This window comes from Nannobrachium achirus (assembly GCF_963921795.1).
Source record: "Nannobrachium achirus genome assembly, chromosome: 16".
NCBI classification, from domain to species: Eukaryota; Metazoa; Chordata; class Actinopteri; order Myctophiformes; family Myctophidae; genus Nannobrachium; species Nannobrachium achirus.
This window is the reverse complement of record NC_137823.1, coordinates 27,828,994-27,841,493: the sequence shown is the minus strand read 5'-3', so window position 1 is coordinate 27,841,493 and position 12,500 is coordinate 27,828,994. Positions and strand designations below refer to the sequence as shown.

The following is a 12,500-nucleotide window of genomic DNA, read 5'->3' as shown; positions in this document are numbered from 1 at the left end:
ATAGGAGACGGTGTGACCACCGCTCAAAAAAGTATTATTGTGTGGTTGACATGTTACAACTGTACCACTCGTTCTGGGATATGCTAACATCAGATTAAGGTAATAAATACGCCAGTCTGGAAACTCTTCTTTAAATCGATTTTAATATTACGTGCCACGGTTTTCTCCGTGAGCAGCCGGTCGTTTTGTTTTCTTTTGTCTTCAGGTATTAAACCTTGTCTTGTCATGTTTTATGTATGACTGTGTGTCTGTTGCTGGTGTGAGTGATGTGTTGTAGGAAACGGAACAATCACTCACTGCTGCACGTGGGAACGTTGTGCCGCGGGGTCATATTGACTTAAGGGTCTTAGATTGACCCGTGTGTATGTTCATGTGTGTGTTCGCGTGTGTGCTTGTGCAGACGTGCGTAGCCTGCAATCTGTGCCGTCACGTGCACGCATAGACATCAAAGGGGGCTTGAGCCCCTGCCCTTTTATCCGTCTGTAAAAAAAGTGCCCTCTCCAGACCATGAATGCAGTTTTACTATGGTGAAAGAAATGCAAAATGCCCTCTTTTCTATGCCATACCTGAAGGCAGCATTCAAGAGAATTGCCTTGTCCAAACTCTCCTGAACTTGATTGCAGCATCTTATGTTGAAAGAATTGCCCTCTCTGTGTAAAAATCAAGCATCGAAAATAGCCAGCTATTTTCGATATTTCCACCAAAAGGCCCTATTAGAAATTTCAGCTCCTGCCTCTCTCGAGTGTGCTCATGGTTGTGTACAGTATGCGTAATATATCTCTCTCCATCTGTATCTTTCTCTCTCTCTCTCTCTCTCTCTCTCTCTCTCTCTCTCTCTTTCTCCCCGCCAATGCTGCTGCCGGGCACATCTGCCTGCCTCGTTATGCACGCGCTCCTCCTGATCGATCTTAGCATTTCTTACGATCAATTACACCACATCTCCCCCCTCCCCCCTCCCTCCTTTGCCATATTAATGTCACCCACTCTCCCTTATCAACCTCGAGTCAAAGTTAACGAAACACAAACAGCCCCATACATGCCACGCTTTCATCACATTGATCGCCTGTCATAAATACACAGGGAACTCCAGGAAAACCTTTGTTACTGCTCAGTGAAACCCATACTGTCCTTTTAACTCGGAGTGTGTGTACAAATGTAAACTGCGTTATATATGGACCCTTCTGGGGTCCATTTGGTTACATTTGTACACTCTCCAAGTTGACGTAACACTGACGATTTTACCGTGCACAGCTTCTCACCCAGCTACATGTCCATCATTCTGTTCCATCACTCTGTTTCTGCTAGCTCTGCAGTTGTCTGTCTGTCTGTCTGTCTGTCCGTCCGTCTGTCCGTCCGTCCGTCCGTCCGTCCGTCTGTCTGTCTCTCCCTCTCTCTCTCTCTCTCTCTGCTCTTGCTGCTTGTTAATCTATCCCTCTCTATTGGCCTCTTGCCTTCTTTCTTTCTCTCTAACTCTGTCACTTCCAGCCCCCCGTTTCCACAAGGGGTTCTATTTGTGGAGTGTAGTAGATGCAAGCACATGGTTCCGAATGGCCTCATAACCAACTTGCGCTATAGGGCATTGACCGTTGGCATAATGCAAGGGCGTGAGGAGGTACAGCACCTTTGTTTTGTTTATAAATACTTTTGCCACATGGGATCTGTAGTTGCGGCCGTGCTCCCATAGCCTGGATGGACAGCAATGATGTAGTAGGAAATGCGGGTCTGGATTCGAAATGACATTGCAGAGATAATTTCTCAAGTTTGACTGGTGGATTCGCTCATTGCATGGCTGTGACTGGTAGTAAAAGGAAGAGAAAGCGATATGTATCCACTAAAACCACTTTAACGAGCACAGCTAGCCCCAATGCTATGAAGGGAAAGCAAGCTGGTCTGGACAGGACGCCACATCCACGGTGGCAGAGACGTCCATCGACTGCCACCATTTTCTGACCTTTTAATGTGCACGATGATGCACGGGTCATGCACGTGTGCACGCAATTCACAGCTTTCAAAGAACGAAATCCGCTTGAAAGTCCGTTCAGGCATTCAGGAGAGGCTATAGTGTTTTTTCAAATGTAAACAAACATGCCTGCCATGTTTGAAAGATGGAGCTCTTGTGGGAGTCAAACATGCATTTCGCGATCACGATCTATTGCCGAAACCGGAAGTAGGTAGTAGGGAGAGCAAAATAAAAACATACGGCCAAAAACACTGTTGCTAAGGTATGGCTTTCGCACGCGTGCAAGACACCAGTCATGTTGCCATACCGTAGCTTTTGTTGAACTGACGTCACTGCACGGTTGCGGTTTTGCCTCACGATACTTTGTTATGTCATTACAGGCGGGAGATGAGGCTGAAACTCAGACAAAACACTCTTGGTTGTTATGTACAGGCCGAACGTGCCAGTTTTACCACCCTCAAATTAAAAACAACTGTATGTCTCTCTCTCTCTCTCTCTCTCTCTCTCTCTCTCTCTCTCTGTTACCGTCAGTTACTTTCTGTCTCTCTCTCTCGTTCGTATCCTGTTTACCTTTCTGTTTGTCACTGTGACCATCCTTTCCAGGGATTCGGCTCTTTAATGTCGTTGACAGTTTCTGTCCTGAAGGACGGAGCAGAAAATAGAGAGAGAAAAGGGGGGAAAAATGCCTAAAACGCATCTAAACCAAATATAAATAATTGTCCTCCAGCCATTAAAACACCTGAATATGGAAGAATGTCTCCAGGCTCGTGACATCATACACGTCTCCACTCTCCACCGGCAGCCCCTCAACACACAAACACACACACACACGCGCACGCACACGCACGCACGCACACGCACGCACGCACGCACGCACGCACGCACGCACGCACGCACACACACACACACACACACACACACACACACACACTGCAGTGGTTCTCAACCTTTTCAGGCTGTGACCCACAAAATAATCATATATTACCTGCATGTGGACCCCCCTGCCCTGACGAGCACTAAGAGTTGCGGCATTACATTTTGTATAACACGGTTCTATTGTGAAAATAGCAGATCTACATGCTCACAACGCTCACAATCTCTCTAATCTCTAATATTTGACAATTTGGCCAATGTTTAATTTATCATTTTAGAAGAATTAAAAGGTCACTTGAGAAATACGCACATACCCTCTATACACTTAAACTTCTTGTTGGTTTGTTTATGTTGCTCATTAATCATCTGGGGACCCCCAAAATAATTTCGACCCTGACCCACAGGTTTAGAAACACTGTTGTAGATTGTCTATTTCCGGTGCGCGACGCGGCGAGCAACCACCGCCGAGTATAAATCAAGCATAGCAAAGTCCTTCACAGTTAACTGGCTCTGTCAGTCCCGTCAAGGGAGACCCTGGAGGCAACTAGGCTCCGATCCACACCGAACTTGGCACAAGCACCGTTCAGGGGTCTGCCTCGACAATCCTCACACCGGGGGGGCCACGTTTTTACAACCCAGCTTACTATGACAGGGGCCCCCTAGTGGTCATGTTGTACAACGCGACTTAGTGCTGCCAGGGACCCCCAGGGGCCACGCGCTGTCGAGGAGCACCGTTGCTCCGATCCGCACCAAACTTGGCACAAACACTGTTCAGGTGTCTGGCATGAGAATATAGTCATACCCCCAAAAAACTAAAAGGGCCTCTTGGTGAAGATGTTGAAAATGGCAGACGTACAAGCGTTGTGAGCTTGGAGGTCGGCTATTTTCGGTACTTATTCATGCTCTGGAGAGGGCACTTTTTACAGACGGGTAAAAGGGCATGGGGCTCAAGCCCCCTTTGATGTCTATGTGTGCACGTGCCTGAGTGTTGAAATGGCCATACTGTGTCTCAGTGAACCATTGCTCCGATCAGTGCAGTATATAAAGGACTATATTTGAAGGCTGCATAGCGACCTGAGAATCTGGTTTGCTAAATATAAAAGTAGAAGTAATCCAGTGAGTGGAGGGGGAAGGAACTGGCTGGAGTAACGTGTTACTACGTGCACTACGTCCCACTTGGGAAACTCCCCCCTGTCAGGTGATAAGAAGCGGCCTGCTCTGTTGTGATATTCGGGGAGTCACATGCCCAAAATGTGAGAGGACCTGTGATGTCATGACATAATGGTCCCACACAATTGTGAAAAGTGAAGAAAAAAAGTGATGACTCATCACTATTCACAGTTTTGTGGGGCTGTTTTTAGCCCAAGGAATGTTTTTCATACAAAACAAATACTTGCAATGGATTCAGAATCATGAAGTAACCCTAGTTTGACCCCTCACATGCTAGTTAAAGCAGATTTATTTTTTTATTTTTTCATATATTTTTCTTTTTCTGTATAGTGAAGTCGATGGGACAATGATATACAAATGCCCATAACCTTTTTTCGCAATGTTTCCGGCAGAGTAGGCCTCTCATTCTGTGTACCGTAATGACCAAGTGAATAGAAAAACGTCACATGGTTCAACCATTTTCTTTGAGCTTTTGGGCCTGAGACAGGTGATGCAGGGTTAGATCAAACTAAGTTTAAAATTAGTTTCCTATTTAGGAAATGTTGTTGTTGTGTGTGTGTGTGTGTGTGTGTGTGTGTGTGTGTGTGTGTGTGTGTGTGTGTGTGTGTGTGTGTGTGTGTGTGTGTGTGTGTGTGTGTGTGTGTGTGTGTGTGTGTGTGTGTGTGTGTGTGTGTGTGTGTGTGTGTGTGTTTGGATCCATGGGATTTAGAGACGGTGGAACCCTGGTTATACTTGTGTCACATTTCATCAGGCCTGCAATGTGCATCTGCCCTGAAATGGGACGGGGATGCAAAGCACACTCTCTCTCTCTCGCTCTCCCCTGTCTTTCTAGCCGGCTCCCAACACTGTAAGGCATGCGGGATGGCATTAATAATGCATCCTTTCAATGCTTAAAATACACAGGAAGATAAATAATTTCACAGATTAGTGCTTGTCTCTGGAGTGAGGAGAATGGAACGTTTAGCAGAGAGAGCTGAGCAGCCCACAGGCATACTGACACAGAGAGGCAGAGAGAGAGAGGGAGAGAGTGCTCGCTAGTACACATGGCCAAAGGGAGGTACTATAATGTACCTGGGGGTTCTCTCTCTCTCTTCTTCTCTTCATCATTAAATTAAATTTAGCAGCAGGCATCCTGGTGTTTCTAACAGTTAATGCATGGCTGACCGCACGGCCAAAAGTTTCCCGGGTTTCGCCAGGGGCGTCACAAGGGGGGGAAAGTGGGACTGAGTTACTAGGGCCCAAGGTGGAGGGGCCTTAATTATTTTATACTTTAGCTATTGAAACATAGCAGATATACAAGCTTGCAGCGCGGCACAGAGTGCCGCACTGCAAGCTTGTAGATCTGCTATTTTTGAAAAGTCGTAATATATCATAAAGTCGTAATGATAATGTATTTTTAAGCGAAAATTTCTAACTCAAATTTTGCTTCTGGGGGTCCCTGGAACTAAATATTTTTAGATGGGGGTCCGTAGCCAAATACAAATCATTTTGGGGGTCCTTCACACCTTCGCACCACTGACCAAAAGAATTACGATTTTTCAAAAGTTGAGGCCTACTTTCTCTAGTGGAAATACTCTTATCCCCCCCACCCCACCCCTCACGTCTAAAATACATTTTTTTGGCCAGAAAAGAAAATATTTCACTGTAAGGAAAAATCTGGTCAATGGAATGTATTGATAAGTTAAGGGCATAGTGGAGTAAAAACTGGGAGTAGTGAAAGTGTATTTTATTTTTAATTTATAAAGACGAGAGCCTGAGCATCCTGGGCTACCGCGGCTGTGAGCGCGAGGGCTCATCTGTGACACAGCGTTAATGAGAAGTCATTCTAACGCTATGGACCCGAGCTAGCTTGTTCCCTGCATACTGTAGCTCCTCATTGCACTTGGCAACGCGTCCTTGAGCCAGACACTGAGCAAGTTGGTACAGATCGGTTCCTTGCATGGCTGCCTCTGCCTTGTGAATGGGTGAATGGGTGAATGAGTGAAAGGGTGAATGTCAGGCACAGTGTAAAGCACTCTGTTTAAAGGCACTAGAAAGACCATTCAGTTCACTACGGTCAGCCCCACGGCATACTCATCATTTCCATAGTGTCAAGGAAGATGAGCCTCAGAACCGTACTTTCCCCTCAAGAACAACTCATGTCCTTGTTTTGTGGGAGCCTGGGAGGTGCGGAGTCATCAACAATGAATCTACGACACCTCAAACCATTGGTTCTCAAAGTGGGGTCCGGGAAGGGGGGGGGGGGGGGGGGGAGTTTCCAAGATAGTTAATAAATAAAATAAAACATTCACAATCATTTCAACCTCTTTATTCATTTATATATTGACTATTCGAGCTTGCACATCTGCTATTTCTGAAATGTTTAGAAATATTATAATTTGACATAAATCTTCTAGGATGCCTAGCTAGGAAAACCTTTTCAGATGGGGTCCAACGGCCAAAATAAATCTCAATTTGGGGGTCCTAAAGTGGTTTGAACCGACCTGCGTTGCCATCTTTAGAGCCATGAATCATAAAATAAAATACCATAAATAAAAAGCTGCAAAGTGGCTTTAAAACTGAAAACAAGTAGAAATGTTGGTGTAAGGAGCATGGGGTTACCAAAACCAATAAGGTTTATCCTGCAATCTGAATGTTAGATTAAGAGATATTTTATTGTGTATAAAATTGACATTTTGGCCTGAGGCGTGTTCCAGCAAGAATATGCTCAGCAAGTTTCATGGCACTCCCATTAGATGTCGAGATATCTTTTGTGCAGATTTTGGCCTAAGGGCACCACCGAGTGCTGCGCTGCGAGTTTGTAGATCTGCTATTTTTGAAAAATCGTGAAAATGTCTTTGAATATTTCAAAGGTTTTTTTTTTAAACCTATGTTTCTATGTCAGTGGTACTCAAACTTTTCATGTGAAGGAGCCCCAAAATTATATGTATTTGGCCACGGTCCTCCATCTCAAAATATTTAGTTCCAGGGACCCCACTAGAAGCAAAATTTGAGTTACAAATGTTCGCTTAAAAATACTTTATATTCAAAGATTTGCACACATTTTCACGACTTTTCAAAAATAGCAGATCTACAAGCTCACAGCGCGAGCAGAATAAACCTCTAAAGCAGGGGTCTTCGACGTTTTCAGGCCAGGGACCCCCTAGCTGAGAGAGAGAGATGAAGCAGGGACCTGCTTCATCATAAATGTGATGCATTTTCATCGATTTCATAGATAGATTCATAGACTTGTTTGACAGCACTGTCATCAATCTATGTTGGATTTATGTTATTTATTGTTAATGTGTATTTTCAGACATTTAACCGCTTAAATTGTAGATATTTTTGTAAACTTGACCTTTCACTATGTATTTAGTCTGCCCTTTTTTTTAAATCTATACACCAAACATATTTGACAAAAATAGCTGGAGGATCTGCTATTTTTGGTTAAAGTTCTCCTCAGAATAGGGATGCGAGGGTCCAAGTTGTTAATTTAAAATAATTATCCCATCACACAAGGATTGTGCGGCCCCCTTGTAGTAACTATGAGGACCCCCTGCTGAAGACCCTCGCTCTAAAGAATGCGGAGGCACACAGCAAATGACATGGCAATCCATCCAGACAGTATTTTCTTTATTGTGGGCTCGCCTATAGGCGAGCACACTTTAGTTCTTGTCATTATTTATCTATCATGCATACTGTAGACGGGAACTTCGGTTCCGTTCTACTCCTACATACTTAGTGAGAAAATGAAAATAAAAACATCAATGTGTTCAGTTTACAGTGGCGAAGTGTGCTATTATTTTCTATAGCAATCGGCCAAATGGTGGCGCTGTAGGAAGCCTTCGAAAGTGCGATCTTTGAACAGGTATAGCTCATGCTGTGTTATGCATACAGCCATGAAACCTGTATACACTTATGCGTCTCCTCATGCCGAACAACTTTTACCCTCTAACTTTTGACCTCTGACCTTTAGGTCTCCCACAATTCGGAATTATATGAAAAACAGTAAAAATCTATCTCCTCCTGGGTTTTTTTCGTTACGCGCACGAAACTTTTTTTTACATGAACTTTGGACCAATACGGTCAGATTTATCTCGGCGGATTCCTTTTAAAGTGAAATATAATTTTTTAATAATTCAATGTATATTGCGGTTTTATGCAAATTATTCTTCGGCCTCTAAATCATACATGCAAAGTTACACGTTCATGGCATTTGGCAAAGATGTAGAGGGTTAGTCAAAGTATCACTGAAACCAATTTTATTCCAATCGGCCAAAGGGGGGCGCTATACGAAGCGTTTGAAATTTCAAACTTCAAACGGGCATAAGTCATGACTCGTTTCGTTTGAAGTCATGCAACTTGCTTACACGCGTGCTTTGACTCGAGCGGAAGACATCTGTGTCATTGTTAAGTAAGCGCCGCCCTTCGATTTTCCGCCATTTTGAGCAGTTTGTAAAACGCGTAAACCCGCTTTTATTCTGGAATTTTCGCTCCACGTGCACAAAACTTTTTTTACGTGAACTTTGGACCGATATCTAAAGATCTGTCAGATCGGATTTCTTTAAAATGTAAACATGCTTTTTTAATAATTCAATGAATATTGCAGTTTTATGCAAATTATTCTTCTGCCTCTAAATCATCTTGCAAGCACATTCCCAATAGGTCAAGGAACAGATACCACCCTTCTCACATTGGCCTGTTATAGCGCCACCAGCAGGTCAACTTTTGCACAACACATTTTTGGAACAAAATGGACCAATCTTTGACGTCAGTAACGTCAAAGAGAGCACTGCCTGCGATCTTGACATTGTGTACTTTTATAGCCATTGTTTTCTGGCTTGAAGCGAGCCCACAATTGTTTCGAAGGAACAATATTTTCTAGTTTAGCTTGAGACTGACTGATGGACTGACCAACAGACAGACAGACCGACCCACTGACTGACATCTAGAGTCCTGCTGCTTGCGGGGCTAAAAATACTAGCTGATCCTGATGAAGATTCTGATGGAAACGTTCATCTTGTGTTAAACATAGGCGGAGTAGGCCAAGTATAACAGTGTGCTGCAGACTCTATTCTTTTTCACGCTGATCTTCTGTTTGTTGTATTGTATACCTGATTACCAGAGTGGATGTGCATGCTCCACTTTTTATAAAAATAGAAATAATTGCACCGTGTCTAGGTGCAGGCCGTGACCCCCCAAATAATCATTTTTGAACTGGGGACCCCTCACCCTGCACAAGCACTCGGAATTGTAGGAGTTGGCATTACATTTAGTTTTTTTTTAAGATTAGTTTTTGGGCTTTTTTTGCCTTTATTGGATAGGACAGTAGACTGACAGGAAATGGGGGAGAGACAGGGAGTGACATGCGGCAAAGGTCGCCCGGATCGGGAATCGAACCAGCGACGCCGACAGGCATTGATGCCGAAATTGCAATGCCTATTATGGTATGCGCCTGGTCCACTAACCCTTACATTTAGTTTGACTCGATCTGTTCCATTGTGAAAATAGCCTTCTATGTCCAATACCGTTGGTTTTGTATTTATCATTTTAAAAATGATTTAAACTAATGAAAATAGCCGATCTACAAGCACACAACGCCTCGCGATGCGAGGCGTTGTGTGCTTGTAGATCTGCTGTTTTCACTAGTTTTGTGCTATAGTCTTGGAAGATAAAGCAGGGCTTTACTTTACGATAAAACGTAGAAATGTGAAACTCTGAGATACACGGTTTCTGCCCGACAGTGACGATATAAAACTTAAATTGAGGGGGCAGGATTTGCAACTGAGGGTGAAAGGCCCCCTCTGGCACCCCCATGGCGCCGGGCCTGTTGGGATGGCTAGGGTTCAAGTGGTTAATTGCATCATTCACAAGTTGTCAGACATAGCGAGGATACCAGTTGGATTTCTCTGTTTTTTACCTACACCTTCTGGCACTCATTTTATGTGCCAGGCTGCCAGCCCCGTCCATCTGGCACCAAAACACAGGCTTAAAACAAACCATTAAGAGCACTTGACCCACTTCCAAAATGAATAAGACCAATGCCAGGCTCCAGGGACTGCGGTCACAAATTAGCCTCGGTTTTAAACCCTATATACAAACGGTTTCATGTTTTGATTTTTGTATTCCCTGTCAAATAAACATATAAATACATTAACTCCCTAACCATCCAGCTCAGAACAACAACAACAACATAGGACATTATACACGTTTATACAGATAAAAGGCTGGGCAAAATCTGTAGTAGAGTTGTAGCAAAAAAATAAAAAGGTTTTTGCCCATTAAACACCCATAATGACCCATTATATATTCAGCAACAGCTTTTGGTAGAGTTATGCAGGAGTGGTTTTCTGTGCTGGGTGGGGACTGCTGAAATATGGTCCGTCAGTTCTGTGAACAACAATAAATATCGTTTCTACAAGCCAGCAGCTTTTGCAAATAAATGATTTTCCCGTTCATATTTATACCAGAAATATGGTGTTTAAGTTGAAAGTATTAGTAGTTATAGCAGCAGTGATACAAGTAGCAGTAGTAGCAACGGCACTAGTAGTACTATAGCAGTAACAGCAGTATAATAGTAATCATGGAAGTGGTACAGTAGTTGTAGTGGTAGTTGCAGAAGCAGTAGTTTTGATAGCAGTTCTAGTAGGAGCAGTCAGTTCTGTGAAAAAAAACACATATTAGTGTTTAGTGTTATTACTGGAATAGTGGTGGCAGTGGTAATGGTAATGCTAGCAGTAGCAGACAGACAGACAGACAGACAGACAGACAGACAGACAGACAGACAGACATGTTCCTCGATTTATAGGTGCATAAAATATGTTAGGGCACGGTGGCGCAGTCGGTAGTGCTGTCGCCTTACAGCTAGAAGGTCCTAGGTTTGATTTCCACCGAGGACGCTGTGGGTGCTGGGGGGCATGTTATCTCCTCCACGTCATCAGTGCTAGGTGGGGTTGACTTGAGGGCCTTTCTGTGTGGAGTTTCTGCATGTTCACCCCGTGTCTCCTAGGGTAGGCACCCTCACAAAAACATGCAGTAGTCCTGGTCTCTATACTGCCTCCCCCTGGTCAGCCGGGGCACCTGATGGAGGGGAAAGGAACTGGTCGGAAATAACATGTTCCTTCCACATGCTACGTCCTACCGGACGCACTGCGCTGCGAGGCGTTGTGAGCTTGTAGATCGGCTATTTTCGGCAAAGAGTTTTGGTGTTGAGGGGAAAAAGTACAGAGTGAAAGGTCAAGTTTATTAAGTACTGACGGTTCAAGTGCTCAAATATCTGAAAACACAAATCCAAAATACACTGACGATTGTGCTGTCAAACAGTGAAACCATATGGAATCTCTGAAAAGGTTGTGGGGGTCCCTGCCTGCTTCATCTTTCTCTCAACTAAGGGGTCCTTGGCCTGAAAACGTTGAAGACCACTGATTTACAATGTTGTTTGAAATCTCTTCTCTCCACCACTCTCCCCAGGAGTGCTTCCATCATCCAGTTCATGTTGAAGACACCTGTAATAAAGGTATCTATCTTATCTATCTCTCCAGGAGTGCTTCCAGTTCATCCTGCCCGCGCTGCCCCACGCCATCGACCTGCTGCGGGACGCCGTGGTGAAGGTGAAGGAGGCGGCGGACGAGCTGGAGGACCTGCCCTCGCCGCCGCCGCCGCTGTCCCCGCCGCCGGGGGGCTCGCCGCGGCGCCAGACGGAGGACAAGGGCGTGCAGTGCGAGGAGGAGGACGAGGAGAAGAAAGACAGCGGCGTGGCCTCCACCGAGGACTCCTCGTCCTCGCACATCACCGCAGCCTCCATTGCCGCCAAGGTAGAGTTTATATATGGGCTGGGGCTCCAAGGAGCAATAGGCTATATGTAGCCATAAATAATAACTCCTGTGGAGGACTTTTATTTTGAAGACGTTTTCTCTTTACAAGAGTTTAGGCAGGAACATTCACGTCAAGAAGATTTAACCATTTATTGCATAAATGGAATACAGTTAATCTTGGTGTTTGAAGGGCTCCGTGTTTGGAGATGTTCCCTGAATTTTGTGCAAGCTTTTCTGAGCATGCTAAGCAAAACCAGGGAACGCAAAGCAATACCCCCCATAGGGATACAATAGCAATACAATAACATGTAACTTGTCAAAATCACAGTATTTGAGCTTAACCATGACACGTAACATAGTCGAAAATCACAGAATTGAGCTTAACAACATTGACATGAAACTTAATCAGACAATCACCAAGTATTTGAGCTTAGCCAGACTGATCGTTCAAAGGCGGAGGCTGGGGTGGAGGTTGCATAAACTAACGCTGAAGCTTCATTTATAAGTGGGAGCGGGGTTATAAGGGGGAGCACCCTTCCGTCCATTTTGTGCTCCAAACATGCATACAAATGCAATATATAAGGTGCCCACCGCATTGTCCAAACTGTTTTCTAGCGACCCGCCAACTCCTCGCCATGTGTTAGTCCAAATGTTTCATTCCTTTCTCATTCCTTTTCTTGTTTAGCACAATGTTGGGTGAAAAT

The 12,500-nt window shown here is 44.4% G+C and overlaps 1 protein-coding gene across 2 annotated transcripts in view; it reads left to right on the top strand.

Moving 5' to 3' along the window:
• Positions 1-12,500, top strand: part of gphnb (gephyrin b) — a gene marked incomplete at both ends in the record, with an annotated part of 164,690 nt that overhangs the window by 88,714 nt on the left and 63,476 nt on the right. The window contains one exon of one of the 2 annotated variants that reach the window (XM_080745149.1): positions 11,524-11,796. In XM_080745149.1, the coding sequence (XP_080601275.1) occupies positions 11,524-11,796 (273 nt within the window). Of the gene's footprint in view, positions 1-11,523; positions 11,844-12,500 lie in introns of both variants that reach the window. The other variant, XM_080745148.1, reaches the window with a different exon arrangement.